Genomic DNA, 13,111 nt, shown 5'->3' on the forward strand with positions numbered 1-13,111 from the left:
TCCTCCTTCCTTCCTCCCTCCCACCCACCCTTCCTTCCTTCCTTCCTTCCTTCCTTCCTTCCTTCCTTCCTTCCTTCCTTCCTTCTCCTTCCTTCCTTCTTCCTTTTCCTTCCTTCCTCCCTCCCACCCACCCTTCCTTCCTTCCTTCCTTCCTTCCTTCCTTCCTTCCTTCCTCCCACCCTTCCTTCCTTTCTCCCACTCTTCCTTCCTTCCTCCCTCCCTTCTTCCTTTTCCTTCCTTCCTTCCTCTCCCCTTTCTTTCTCTTTTTCTTTCCTTCTCTTTCCTCCCTTTTTCTTTTTTTCTTTTTCTTTCCTTTCCTCCCTTTCTTTTTTCTTTCTTTTTCTTTCCTTCTCTTTCCTCCTTTTCTTTTCTTTCTTTCTTTCTTTCTTTCTTTCTTTCTTTCTCTTTCCTTCTCTTTCCTCCCTTTTTTCTTTCCTTTCCTCCCTTTCTTTCTTTCTTTCTTTCTCTTTTTCTTTCCTTCTCTTTCCTCCTTTTCTTTTTTCTTTCTTTCTTTCTTTCTTTCTTTCTTTCTTTCTTTCTTTCTTTTTCTTTCTTTCCTCCCTTTCTTTCTTTCTCTTTCCTTCTCTTTCCTCCCTTTCTTTTCTTTCCTTCTCTTTCCTCCCTTTCTTTCTTTCTTTCTTTCTTTCTTTCTTTCTTTCTTTCTTTCTTTCTCTGTCTCTATCTCTGTCTATCTCTGTCTCTCTCTCTCTCTCTCCTCCTTTCTTTTTACTCATGGGTCTTGAACTCACGACCCCAAGATCAAGACCCTCATGTTCCAACTGAGCCGGCCAGGCTCCCCTCGTGTGCATTTTTATTCCTGGCTACCGAAGAGAGGCCTAAGACCTCATGGTGATCAGCATTGTTTCCCTCTTCCTTTCCATCTCTGCACATCTCCACCTTCCCCTTCCCTGGCTCCCTCCACAAGCACCCCTCCTGGGACACTGACTCCTGTGGGGAAAAGGGCTTTATGATGAGCATGCGGTGGGGGGCTCACAGGCCTGAACAGCCCCTCGAGGCGGAGTATTTCCCTGACTTGTTCCAAGGATCAATGCCCTATTTGGAACAGGGGTAGGAGAACGTGTGATCGTTTGTAAGATTTAGCAGACGACTTCTCTCGTACCATTAACTTAGGCAAATTAGTTTGCTTACACAGTGAAAGAACTCTGAGTTTTCCGGCTGGAAAAAAACGAAAGTTTCCACGCCAGTGTGCCTTCTAAAACTAAGCTCTGTTCAGGTCAAACATCTGTCTTGATTCTGCTGTGTTTCTGGTTGGCACACGGCATACACATACGGAAACGAGCCCAGACATGCTAACGCTACCGCCACGGTCTGCCGCGGACGCAGAGCGGGCTGGGCGCAGGGAGCGCGGGCCCAGCTGCCCGTGTGCGTGGACGGGCCCAGCGACTCCCGGAAAGAACTGGGCGACACGGACTCACACACTCGTCAGGACCCTCCTGCATCTTTACCCGAATCTGTCGCTACAACAAACTTCGTGACTTCGAACCACGCAAACGCGCTACTGAAAAGAAGGCATGGCCGTGTCTGACGCGGGGGCTGCCCCGGGAGGAGCTGGCCACGGCTCCCCAACGTGCCTCGGCCCGCAGGCGCCTTTCAGCCGTGGGGACCCGCTTGCACGTCTGCAGATACCATGGCCCGCGGCCAGGGCTGACGTCCGAAGCGCATCCAGCTTCAGACTCCTCAGTCACGTGGGCTGTTGGCGGCAGCTTCTGGCTCTGCGATCCCTAAGACGCCTCGGTGGCTGGCTTGTGGGTTCCCTGAGAACAGGTCCGTGGTCCCGCCCAGGACCTACCGCTGTCTCTGCCGTAGGAAGAGCACTAACAAAAGAACCGTGCAAAGGAACGGACAGCGTCGGCTGGCTGAACGAGGGGATCCGTGCAGAACGCGACGTGTTCCCAGACGAGAAACACTCCAGTCCGCACCTGTCCTGTCAACACTGACAGTGAAGAAGCCCAGGAAAGGCTGGAAGTGACGTGGGATGTGAGGAAAAGCTCCTGATGCTCCTTGGACGTAACACTTGTCCCTGACACCAACGGTCACGACGGGGGTGGAGAGATGGACAGGAGAGGAGACACGAAGTCTGTCGGGTGTGAAGCGTCACGAGAGAAGGCACTGCGGGCCACGGAGCACGGAGTGACAGCTCAGGAGCCGGGGCGGGGGGCAGGGAGACCCCGGCCGAGAGCAGGGGCCTGTGGACACGAGGTGGCCGGCACCCGGGTCTCGGGGAGGAACGTTCCAGCCCCAGGGAGGCAAACGTGTTCCCCAGGCGGGAGCCTCCCGTGTCCTGGGAAGAGCGTGGGGAGTTGAGTCCAGCTGGGGAGGTGTGGGAGGGGGGACAGGTGACGGGGCCTCGCCACTGGCTGTGGGGTTTGGGCTCCGGGGCAGTGGGGTGGAGGCCGCGGAACCACCCGCTCGGCGTGGCCGTCTCGCTCTCTCAGGACCCGGGTGTCGCAACACGCAAGGGGGTGAGCTGGACGGGGGTATCACGGTCCCCCCCTTGGAGCAGAGAGGCAACACCCCGCGGAGGTCAAGGGCATGCACCCCCTGGAGGGAGGGCGGCTCCCCCATCTACGAGCTGGGTGTCCGGTCTCTGTGTCCCCGAGGGGACGCCGAGGGTGATCACAGCACCGCGTCGTGAAAGTGACGTGAGCTCACGTGCGCAGCGTTTCCGGGCTGGCGCGTAGCGAGTGCTGTTCACGGTCATCGTCCCCGTGGCCACAAGAGGGCACAACACATCGCGACAGGTCTGGATTCTGTCTAACGCCTGCCGCTCCCGGTCTCCTGAGCTTCAGGTGTTGGGTTTGCTGCTTAGACGTTTACTGATGCTCGTGTCTCGAAACCGAGGATGTAAGCGGCAGAAGTGATACCTCGGGGGTGGGCGTCAGTTCTGCGCCCCACGGTCGGCACCCACCGAGTCGCTCGCAGACACCTTCTGGAACGGTCTCAAGGCGCACCTGCGGAGGCTCATGAGAGGCTGAGACACCTGGGGGCGCGAGGCAGCTTTTCCACAGCGAATCCCCCCCCAACACAAGGCTCCTCGGGAGCCCTTCCTTTGACACGAGCCGGCGCCCTGGGCTGTTTGCCGTTGAGCCACTTCAGGAGTGGCTTCGTGGAAAGGGACACGTAGCCGGAACGAGAGAAGACTAGAGACGCTTCCCGCTCCGCAAACCTCCCCCGTTCAAGCGCCGCTCCGTCGCAGCTCCCTTCTGCGCTCCGTAAGCCGTCCTGCTCTCGCCTTAAACAACTTGGCGTCTGGGCTGTTCTGTCAGGTTGTCAAAGTCCCGCACGATTCCCTCCGGCCCCCTGCCTCCTGGGGCCGACGAGGAGAGCAAAGGCGAACTTCGGTGGCGCCCGGATGGCTGGGCTGCTCTGCCCTCGGAAACAGCCGGGGGTGTAAGAGTGGACGCGTCTGTCAACCGTACTGAGCCTGACGGAGGGAGGAGGGAGGGAGGAGGTAACGGCTTTCCCACCCAGCTCCCCAGCACTGGGTGGGCGCACCGGAGGGACACCCCACGCCGAGTCGGCCCGAGGTGGGGTCCGCGAGGACGAGGAGGCAGCACCCGCCTCACCGCCTGAGGCCGGGCTCTCCCGGGGAAAGACCCTGGTCAGCCCAGCCTCGTTTGCTTCATCCGAAGACAGGGACCAAGCTGAGGGATTCAGAGTCTGTACCGACGCTTACAGAGTGCCCGCTGTGTGCGCGCGCTGCCTACTGTGAGATGCCCGTCCGTCCCCCGTCCCCGAAGGGTGCCTTAGGCTGCAGTCCTCCTCTTCAGCACCGCTGTTATTATGGGCTGGGTAATTCTTCGTTGAGGACAGCGGGAGGGAGCCGTCCTGGGCCGGATGTCAAGCTTCATCCCTGACCGTTGTCCACTAGACCCCAGCGGCGACTCCCATGCCAGCTGTGACACGCAGAATGTCTCAGACGTGGCCAGTGTCCCTGGAAGGGGGCAAAGCCAGCCGGACCGATGACGACCGGGCACAGGAGCCCCGGCACTCCGGTCACCGTCCTAATGTTCGTCCAGGTCCCTACGTACGCTCTTCTGCTCTTGACTCAGGGGGGAGGCTTCCGAATCGCCCGTGGAGGTAGACGGTTTCTCAAAATGAAACAGACGCCCTTTTCCATCCACGCGAGAATGTGGATGGCCGGGTCCCCACATTTCGCGAGCTAGCCGGGAGCTGAGTCCCGGAGGGCGTTTATCGACCCGAGGTCCGGCTCACACGCCCAGCGATTTAAGTGCCACGTTCTCGGTTCTGCCAGGTATCAGCCAGGCAACTGATGCAGAAAAAGGTCAAAGAATAGTTCGGCTCCGCTCTACCTGGAAAATGCTGACAAAGGGCAGGGTAGCGATCTGCAGGACGTTAAAACGTTCCGCTAACAAATGGGCCCATCCTGAAAACCGAGCTCTTTGCCTTGAAACTCCTGCCGGTCCTGTTGCCCTTGAAGGAGATCCAAGCCAACGCCAGTGAACTGACAATGGTCATTCCAACCAGCAGCCTACACAGCTCTGGGTCCCAGGCGCTCCTTCCTACGCTTGGTAAATTTAAATACCTTCTAGATAATAAACTACGACCCACTGTGGTCTCAGCAAGGATGGGGGCGGGGATCCCTGCCAGGTCCACCAGGTCTGTCTGTCCAGGGAACTTCAAGGCGTGCAAAAAAGAAACAGGAAGGCTTGACTTCCCGTGGCACCCAGCTGCAGCCACGCGCCTGGCTTCTGGGCCCTGGGGTGAGATGCCTCAGAAATTCCCAGCACAGCGTGGCCTCAACAAGAGCGTCAAGGTCCGAGCTAAAGCCACGGAACAAAGCCGAATTCACATGGTGTTTTTATAAGAGAGCTGGATATGGGGACAGTACGGGGAAACACACAACTGCCTCTGTCAATGGGAGATTTATTTTCAGAGGCACAAAATGCAGCTGATCAACTGCACAGAGGCTGGCTGTTTTCTAGAAGGGCATCGTGGTCACTGAGCCGGCCAGACAATAGACGTGTTTCTCCTTGCTCGCTGGAAGCTGCGATTGTTTCTAGGATGGCTGCTGGTCACCAGACAAACTGCCGAAAGAAATTCTGTGCGAATGACCCATGCAGAAAAGATCCTCCAAAGCCCCTGTATGCTTGTGAAGCCTCCATCGTGAAACACGAGCGAGACGCAGAGGGCAGGTGCGCACCCACGTCGGGCTCCAGGAGCAGCACTGCCTGGGGAACCAGGGGCGGCCTCGCAGGTGCTCCCATGAGCTCCCCCAAGGAGGAGGAAACACGAAACTCCTCAGCAACCCAAGTCCTAGAAACTCCTGGAAGACTGCTTGCGACACCACCTGGGGGCCCATGCACACCCCCTGCGGACGGCTGGACGGCTGGCAGTGCTGTGCACCCTCCACCCTCTGCTCCCGGAGCCCTCTGCGCGCCTCCCCTCTGCTCCCGGAGCCCTCTGCGCGCCTCCCCTCTGCTCCCGGAGCCCTCTGCACGCCTCCCCTCTGCTCCGGGAGCTCTCTGCGTGCCTCCCTTCGACTCCTGGCACAGTGCTCTAGAAGTGGGCAGGCTGAACACGGACAGCATGTCCGTGGAGCCCACAGACCATTCCTCCGTATTTCAAATGCTCTTTCTTATTAGAGGCATTCAACATACACGTGTCCACAAGCCATCATTTTCCAACCCAAACTAGACCTACAGTCTTTGGTCTAGGTTTTTTTGGCTGTTGTCTTTTCCGGAAAAAGTTGGGCATTTTTTTTCAGTGCAGGAAACACTGGGTGGGTGTGCCTGCTATTCTTGGGGGTCTCCCTTTTTGCAAAACCTGTGTTCACTACACGGTGTGGGGCCTGGGTGAGGAGTCGTGCAGAACAGCTCATCTGCCTGAGTCATCATTTCGGACAACTTCTTCAGAGGCCAGGAAAATCGCAATGGACGGGATTGCTCCTTCTACCCTGCTGCCTGCTGGAAGGTTCCACGCTCCCCCAGGGGGAGGGCCCTGGGGGCAGGGAGGGGCAGGGCCACGTGCTGCAGACAACACTGGGTTCGGCCACGACGACGCCACAGGCCGGACCCGGCGGTCAGTTCAGCGGGAAAGCGGTGGACTTAGAGCCTCTCTCCCGCTCTTGTGGACAGAATGTGCCATTTACGCTTTTTACGTAAGTTAGGTCGTGCTTTTAGCGGGAAGCTTTAGCTTTAGTCCATATTTTATCACCCAGAAAACTGAAGAAGCTGGTCTTTGGGATTTCCAGATGAACTATCAAATGTAGCAACAATTACAGAGGCTAAAGGTACTATGTAGAGACGGGATTCTAGATAATTACAGATAATCCTTACTACGGACTTTTCCGGGTGGTGGAGAGTAAAATGGCCAGCTCTCTGCTTAGGTTTTCACGGGTTTAACCGGTTTATGCCTCTATTCGTTTCTTTGAGGTAGTTTTTGGTGACCGGGGCTTCCTCCTTCCTTCCCCCTCTCCCATCAAACACTGCGCCTGTCCCCCAACTGTATTTTCCAGAATACTGGGCACCCAAAGCTTTTATTCCAGAGTGCACTTATACAAAGCTACTAACGGTGGTCGGCACTCAGACGTGGGATAAAACTGAAAATACTCATGATTTGCAAAATAATTTTTGAACGGGTGACCTCATACCAAAGCAGACTGCGCTCCGTCACAGGAGACCTGGGGAGACGGTGAGCGGGGAGGGAGGCGGCCGGCTCAGCAGGGCCTGCCGCGGTCAGGGCTCGCCGGAGCGGTGCGGTTGTGCGCGGCGACCGCACGCGCCACTGCCCACGCCCGCGCGCGGTCTTACCTTCACGGCGTACTCTGCCTCCGTCGCTTTATGCACGCATCGCTTGCACACGGAGTAGGAGCCCACCCCGATGTCCTCCTTGATCTCGTAGCCGTCGGTGAAGTGTACGTTGTTCCCGTGTAACTGCTGTGGAGAGAGACCAAGGGCGGAGACGGCCGTCAGGGCTCTCTCGTGCAAGGGCGCGACCACAGGCACACGGGACACGGGCAGGAAGGGGGGTTCCAGACGGTGCACTGAGGTCACTGAGCCCAGGGGTTCGTGGAGTCATGCTGCTGGTCAGCAAGGGCTCTCGACCTACCTCCCGACTCCCCTGACCTCTCCGGTTGTGAACTTCATTCTCAGACCACGGTACCCGGTATCCACTGCCTGGGCCCATCCCCCTGAAGACCTGAGAGCCTGAGACAGGGGGGCAGGGGACCTGCGGAAGCTGCGTGTGTGGTTGTGACACTGGGGTCTAGAGCGGTGCCTGGCTGTGTCATCTACCTGGAAATCCGACCCCCTGATGTCCCAGGCATGGCCCGTAGGCACGACCCCCCACTCAGAGCACGGTCGAGAAGCCGCCAGAAGCCCTGTCACATCAAGCGCCCACGTCAGACACACCGTGGTTTCCCAAAAGGCTCTGGAGAGGCGATGTGGAGATCTAATGCCGCCCAATTTTCCCTGACCCAGTCCGTGAATAAAACGTGATCGCCGTTCCTTCTTAGAATTCTCTGCATCTGGTCACACTAACTGGGGGGGGGGGGGGAAGCGTCTTATAAAATAAATGTCCTCTGCACCGACCTCCCAAAAAGTCGGTTTGTAGCCACAGACCAAATCGCTCTCTCGGGGTACTGGCCCCACTGCACACCGTGAGCACACCCCGTCTGACTCGTGTGGGGGCTCTGGCTGTAGACACGCCACGGTGACAGCCTCATCAGAACTCTTTACCCTTCGTTAGGATGAATGTGGAACAGGGTTAACAGCCACGGCTCGGGTCACCATGAGACTCAGTGACCCCCAGGAGGCCGGGAAAGGAGCTGATGGCAGAAGGCGCTCCAGGCACCAGCTGCCCCCGCCCCCGCCCCTGCTCCCAGGCCAGCTTTCCGTCCACGTGTGACCCTCACCACCCACACCTGCCGGAGACCGTGGAGTCGGGCGGTGCGGGGTTACCTGCACGATGGGGTGGACCGTGGCTTTGTGCAGATCTTGCGGGGAGGCCTCCTGGACCAGACTCGAGGCCACGAAACTGAATCCTCTGAACAGATGATGAGCGTTGGCGCTGGGGGGGACGCCAGGTGAGTCTGCAGGTAACAACGAGAGAATTCCACCTTCCAGGGGGAGCTTCCTAGTTGGAGTTCCCCAGTCACTTTTACTTAATTTAATGACATCACACAGTTCGCCTTTGTGCGAGGGACTAAGTGAAGTGTTGAGAGACAGAAAAGTCATTCTCTCTATATGTATATATTAACAAGAGAGTAGGATTTTCTAAGCACATGAGCCAAGAGCATGGCTGTGTTAAAGGGAAGCTATAGCAATGTGATTCTGAAAGACTGGATGATCCACATCCTGTACGTAAGGTTTCTGGATGCACAGTGGGAATGTCCTCTGAAAGGCTTACAGCATTTTTTCCCCTAAACTTAAGCCAATACTAAAGCTACTTTATATCTCCTTTGGCCACTGGAGGCTGCTGGCTGGTGGGAGATGCCGGGCTAAGATTTGAAAACCCATCAGACAAAGTAGTCAGAAACGAGTCATGGGATCATCAAAGTTTCCAACTCCTCAGTTTCAATTAGTTAGTTGAAAATTCTCTTATCCAACTCTCGTGTTTGCTTTTTAAGTACCGTGCCAAAAATCAGCATCCCCTCGATGATCTTAAAGCCTGTTACATTCTATTTATGCCACCTCCCACGTGGGCACGGCAGCCACACCAGCCAAATGCTGGCCGAGGCAACCTTCATAAGGACCCGCCTGGACTTCAGCTGATGGCCTCCGCGCCCCTTCCTTCATTCAGAGACACTGCTTACGCGATCTACGAATTCTCCGCTCACTAATGCAAGTGCATCTGCCCAAGTTAATAGGGCCGTACCTCCCCCAAAGCACACACACTCCTCAGAGGCTGTGAAGGAGCCTCCTGAGGTACGCTTCACCCTCGCCATTTGCAGGGCTCTGGCGAATTCTCTGGGATGAGCTCAAATTCTTAAATCTAAAGCCCCAAGGAAGGATGCCAAAGCACCCTGGGGGTTGAAGACTGCTTAATGGTGCTGGATCCGTTGTGCTCGGTGGGGACCTTCAGAGCAGCTGGTGGTAGCCTGGGAGGTTTCTAAGGGAAAGCAGACCTCGAAGCCGTCATTCTGTGCAGGGGCCCGGGGTCTAGAACAGCTCGGCGCCCGCCGGGGCAACGCCGCAGCGTTCAGGAGGCGCTGCTTCTCGCAGAACATAATCTTCAGATTCTAAAAACTACTCGGCTGAGCCTTCTGGGTTTTAATTAAGCTTCTCTAGTCTAGCACCGGGCGAATTTACTTCCTAGCATGAGGAGCCTAAACCAAAGGGAACAAAGTGGATTCTCTGCTCCAAGTTTTCCACTTAGTGTTTGGTAGTTGGCTGTGTACTTTCATAATCACCTTTAAAGTCATGCAAAATTTCGGATTCCAAGTCAGCGAGCAAAGAACCCCCCATATACACCGTATGTAGCCCCATATCCACCAGCTCCCTGAACGTGGTCCCCCAATCCCTCTACGAGGGGGGTTCGCCTCTTTAGTTTACATAACACCATTACACAACATACCACTACTGTATGGCCTGGACTGCGTCCCCCCAAATTCAGAGTTTGAAGCCCTCGCCCTCTATGTGCCTGTCTTTGAAGACGGGGTCTTTGGGGGAGGTAAGTAAAGTTCAACGAGGCCATGGGACCTGACCCAACGGCACTGCTGTCCTTCTAAGAAGAGGGAGAGACAGCACCGAGTGAGGCCCCGTGAGGACACGGAGGGAAGGTGGCTGTCTGCAAGTCGGGAAGGGAGCCCCCACCGGGAACCAAAGTAGATGTCTGTTGTTTAGGGCGCCAGGCCAGCTGTGTGTCATGTGGTCCACGCAGACTGAGACCATTCCCAGATCTCAAAAACAACCCCCTGATACTGACTCATTAACGTCACAAAATGATGACTTTGGACTGACGGAGTTCGACAGACCTTAAGAGGGATTGTTGACAGATCCCGAAAGCCAAGGCTCCGTGTCCGTCTGCTGTGCTGAGACCTGGTAGCTGGTAAGGCTCTGTGGACAGTGTCGGCTGCTGGCATGCGTCAGGGCTACAGTTCCCACAGCTATGGACTTCACCCTCGGCCCTCCTCTCCCCACAAGACCCTCTAGCTGAATGGAGACTGTCACTGTCTCGACGTTCCCTTCTTGCGCTTGCCTGAAAGGACTGGTCCCTGAACTGGCAGCGGGGGGGGGGTGGGGGGGGGTGGGGGGAGGACCCACGACCAGACAGAGCGCTGGGTCGCTGCTGGGACACACCTGTGGGCGTCCGTGCTGTGAACTCGGGGTCAAAGTGGAAGGTGTCCTCGGGCCTGCCCACCGCTGGCTTGAACGGCGGCTTGATCTCCTTCCGGTACAGCTTCTGCAGGGAAAGCGAGACAGAGCCGTGAGGAGCCACCGACAACGCCAGAGAATGCCGTGGAATAGCGCGGCCCGCCGCCGGGGCGGGGGACACACTTCGCGCACACGCCCCGTTTCCACCTGTGGATGGCACCTCTGGATACTCTGACGTATGTACGAATACGCGTAAAATATGATGCACGTACGTTACGTAGGACGCAGAACACAATGGAATGTATTCTATAAAAGTCATAACCGAAGGCATGAGGGTCTGGACACGTGCAAAGTATTCTCCATTTAGGGCAACGTGACGTTTTAAACCTTTTTGGTTTTAAACCTTTTTGGGCAGTAGAATTTTTTTCTTCTAGTAAAATCTGGCAGGACAGCCCCACGCTGCCCCACCCTGGGTGACAGCAGTACCTGCTGCTTGGTGCCCTCCTCTCTGCCCCGGCGACCCCGAGGCCACCCCTGGGGGACGCTGTGAAAGCCCCCAGCTAGAAGGGAACCGAGCCTGGGCGCGGGGGCTGGGGCACGTGCCCTGGGCACCCGCTCTGGCGTCCCCGATTTGGGGGCCTGGACCCCTCTGCTCGAGCAGCTGCTTCAGTGCCCCTTCTACACATGCCTGTGCCCTCCGACGGGCCCAGCACAACACCTGACTCGATGGTGAGTCAGCCTTTCTCGAGAATGGCCACGTCGGGAGGCCCCGAACTTGCATCACGGAGCCTGAGCTGTGACAGGATGCCTGGAAAACCCACGCCTCTCAGTGCTCCAGTCTTAGTGGAAATTTGAAAATGCCTTCCAAACCCGACTGTGGTGTTCTCAACGCTCTCAGGCAAGGCGACAGTTCATGCTTTTGGGGAGATTCAATTTAAGGGACAACACAGTTTGGAATCGGGCCCCGGTAACGAGGCGAATAAAGCTGCAGATGGGGAAGAGGGAGTGTGGGCAGGGGGGCGAGGCTGGGCTCGGTGGGTCGGGGAGGTGGGCTGTGGGCTGCAGAGGTGTGGGGGCCTCGGTGCTGCCAGTCCTGGTGGAGGCTGAGGGGGCGCCACCGGGGTGGATTTCAGGACGTGGAAGTTCTGGGCGCACAGTAGTGGCTCTGGCCAGGGTGCCAAGCACCGGGCGGGATGGTAACTTGGCTGTGGGGCTTGGATACCAGGACGCGGGTCTGGCTGCAGCCGTCTGAGTTTCCCTAGTTCTGCCTGATCACAGGAGTGCCCCCGGGCCCTTTCTCGGTGCCTTTGTTTCAGTAAGTCTGGAGCTCCGCTCTGGAGCCAGGGATCCTGATGGCTCCGAAAACGTCTGCAGCGACTCCCATCCAGATCTGCTCTGAATCTCTCAATAACACAGAAGAGCAGATTTCCTCTCCTGGTTTTACAGGTGAGGAAACCCAGGTTAAGATAGGTGGGGTGAGTTGTGCAAGGTCGGGAGTGACGAAGGGCCGGCCGGGAGGAGGGTCAGGCATCCCGACTCTTCCTGTTATAGCAGCGCTCACGGCGGGGGAGGGTCCAGCAGGTGGCAGCAGGGCACGACGTCCTGGTCCCTGCCCGAGCACACCCTTGCAGAGGCCCCTGTGGCCGCGGGAAGTGCGGGCGCGGCTGGCAGAACGGGAGCTGTGTCCGGGCGAAGGGGCCCCGGAGGCTGGCACTGACCGATGGCCACCGGGCTCTGCCGCTTAAGGAGCAGCAGGGGCCGCGGCGTGCACAGGACGGCGCTCAGGGTGTGCACTCGGGAGTCACCCGACGAGAAAGAATGTGTTAACTCCGCCCTGCATTCGCTGGTCATTTCCTGCCCTGGGTGAATAGATTTCATTAGGGATTGATTTACTCCTTGAACTCTTTCCGTAAATAGAAAGATGCTCCTTTCGGCGGCGACGCATTCCGGGATGGGAATAAACTTCCCTGATGTATGCACTTGTCAGAGGAAACCTAACAGGGAGAAGCGAGCTGTGCACCCTGATTAAAATGCCGGCCGTTACCAAGACCGATGGCCCAGCGCAGCCCTGCGGGGCTCAGACCCTCTCTCCTCGCACCAGCGATTCTCCTGCGGTGTTCGAGCTGGGTGATTAAATCGCTATCTGTCCTGCTCCAGGAAAACGCACATCCTCTCCCTCGGCATCCGTGTCTTCTCTCGCTACTTGGGGAGGTGGGGGCGGGGGAAGAGAGGGAGAGGGGGGAGAGAGGAATCTCCGTGAGCCGGGGGCTCCTGCTTTCGTTAACAGGGGGACTTATTTACACGCACACAGAACTGGCTGTCACTTAATCCAAAGGGGAGGCGTTACCCCTGGAGCTGAAGGTGACCTTCAGCTCCTCTTCTAACCCCAGCTCCACCAGCACGGGGTCCCCTGGAAGCTGAAAGCCAGTGCCCGCCCCCAGCTTCACGGCTGCGGATTAAACAGTCCCCCGAACCCAGCACTTTGGAGCCGAAGCGCTTCTGCTCCCTGATGGTTCACTGGGCAGCTCCCGGAGGCATCGGCGGCCACGACTGTGCCTGTGTGCGCACCCCGCGGTGGGGACCGTGACGCCCTGCTCGGGACACCCCGCAGCCTCGCTTCCCACCCGGCCACCAGCCACAGAACCGCACGCTGGCTTTGATGAGAAGCCGGCTGGGATGTCGAGGTGACTGGCACAGTCCCAGCCCCTTCCCCTCCGTGCAGAAACCTGCCCAACTCTGCTTGTTAACCGGCCTCCCACGGAGGAAAACCCGAGAAAGCACAGGTGCCTCCTGTGACCAAGCTGACTCCCGGG

At 57.4% G+C, this 13,111-nt stretch overlaps 1 protein-coding gene across 3 annotated transcripts in view; it reads right to left on the reverse strand.

Annotated features, from left to right (window-relative positions):
* Nucleotides 1-13,111, reverse strand: part of RPS6KA2 (ribosomal protein S6 kinase A2) — a 348,407-nt gene that overhangs the window by 17,111 nt on the left and 318,185 nt on the right. For all 3 annotated transcript variants that reach the window (XM_042987516.1, XM_042987518.1, XM_042987517.1), the window contains 3 exons: nucleotides 10,284-10,386; nucleotides 7,944-8,074; nucleotides 6,795-6,920 (listed from right to left, as the gene is read on the reverse strand). In XM_042987516.1, the coding sequence (XP_042843450.1) occupies nucleotides 6,795-6,920; nucleotides 7,944-8,074; nucleotides 10,284-10,386 (360 nt within the window). The remainder of the gene's footprint in view (nucleotides 1-6,794; nucleotides 6,921-7,943; nucleotides 8,075-10,283; nucleotides 10,387-13,111) is intronic.

Source organism: Panthera tigris, chromosome B2, assembly GCF_018350195.1.
Source record: "Panthera tigris isolate Pti1 chromosome B2, P.tigris_Pti1_mat1.1, whole genome shotgun sequence".
Lineage (NCBI taxonomy): Eukaryota > Metazoa > Chordata > Mammalia > Carnivora > Felidae > Panthera > Panthera tigris.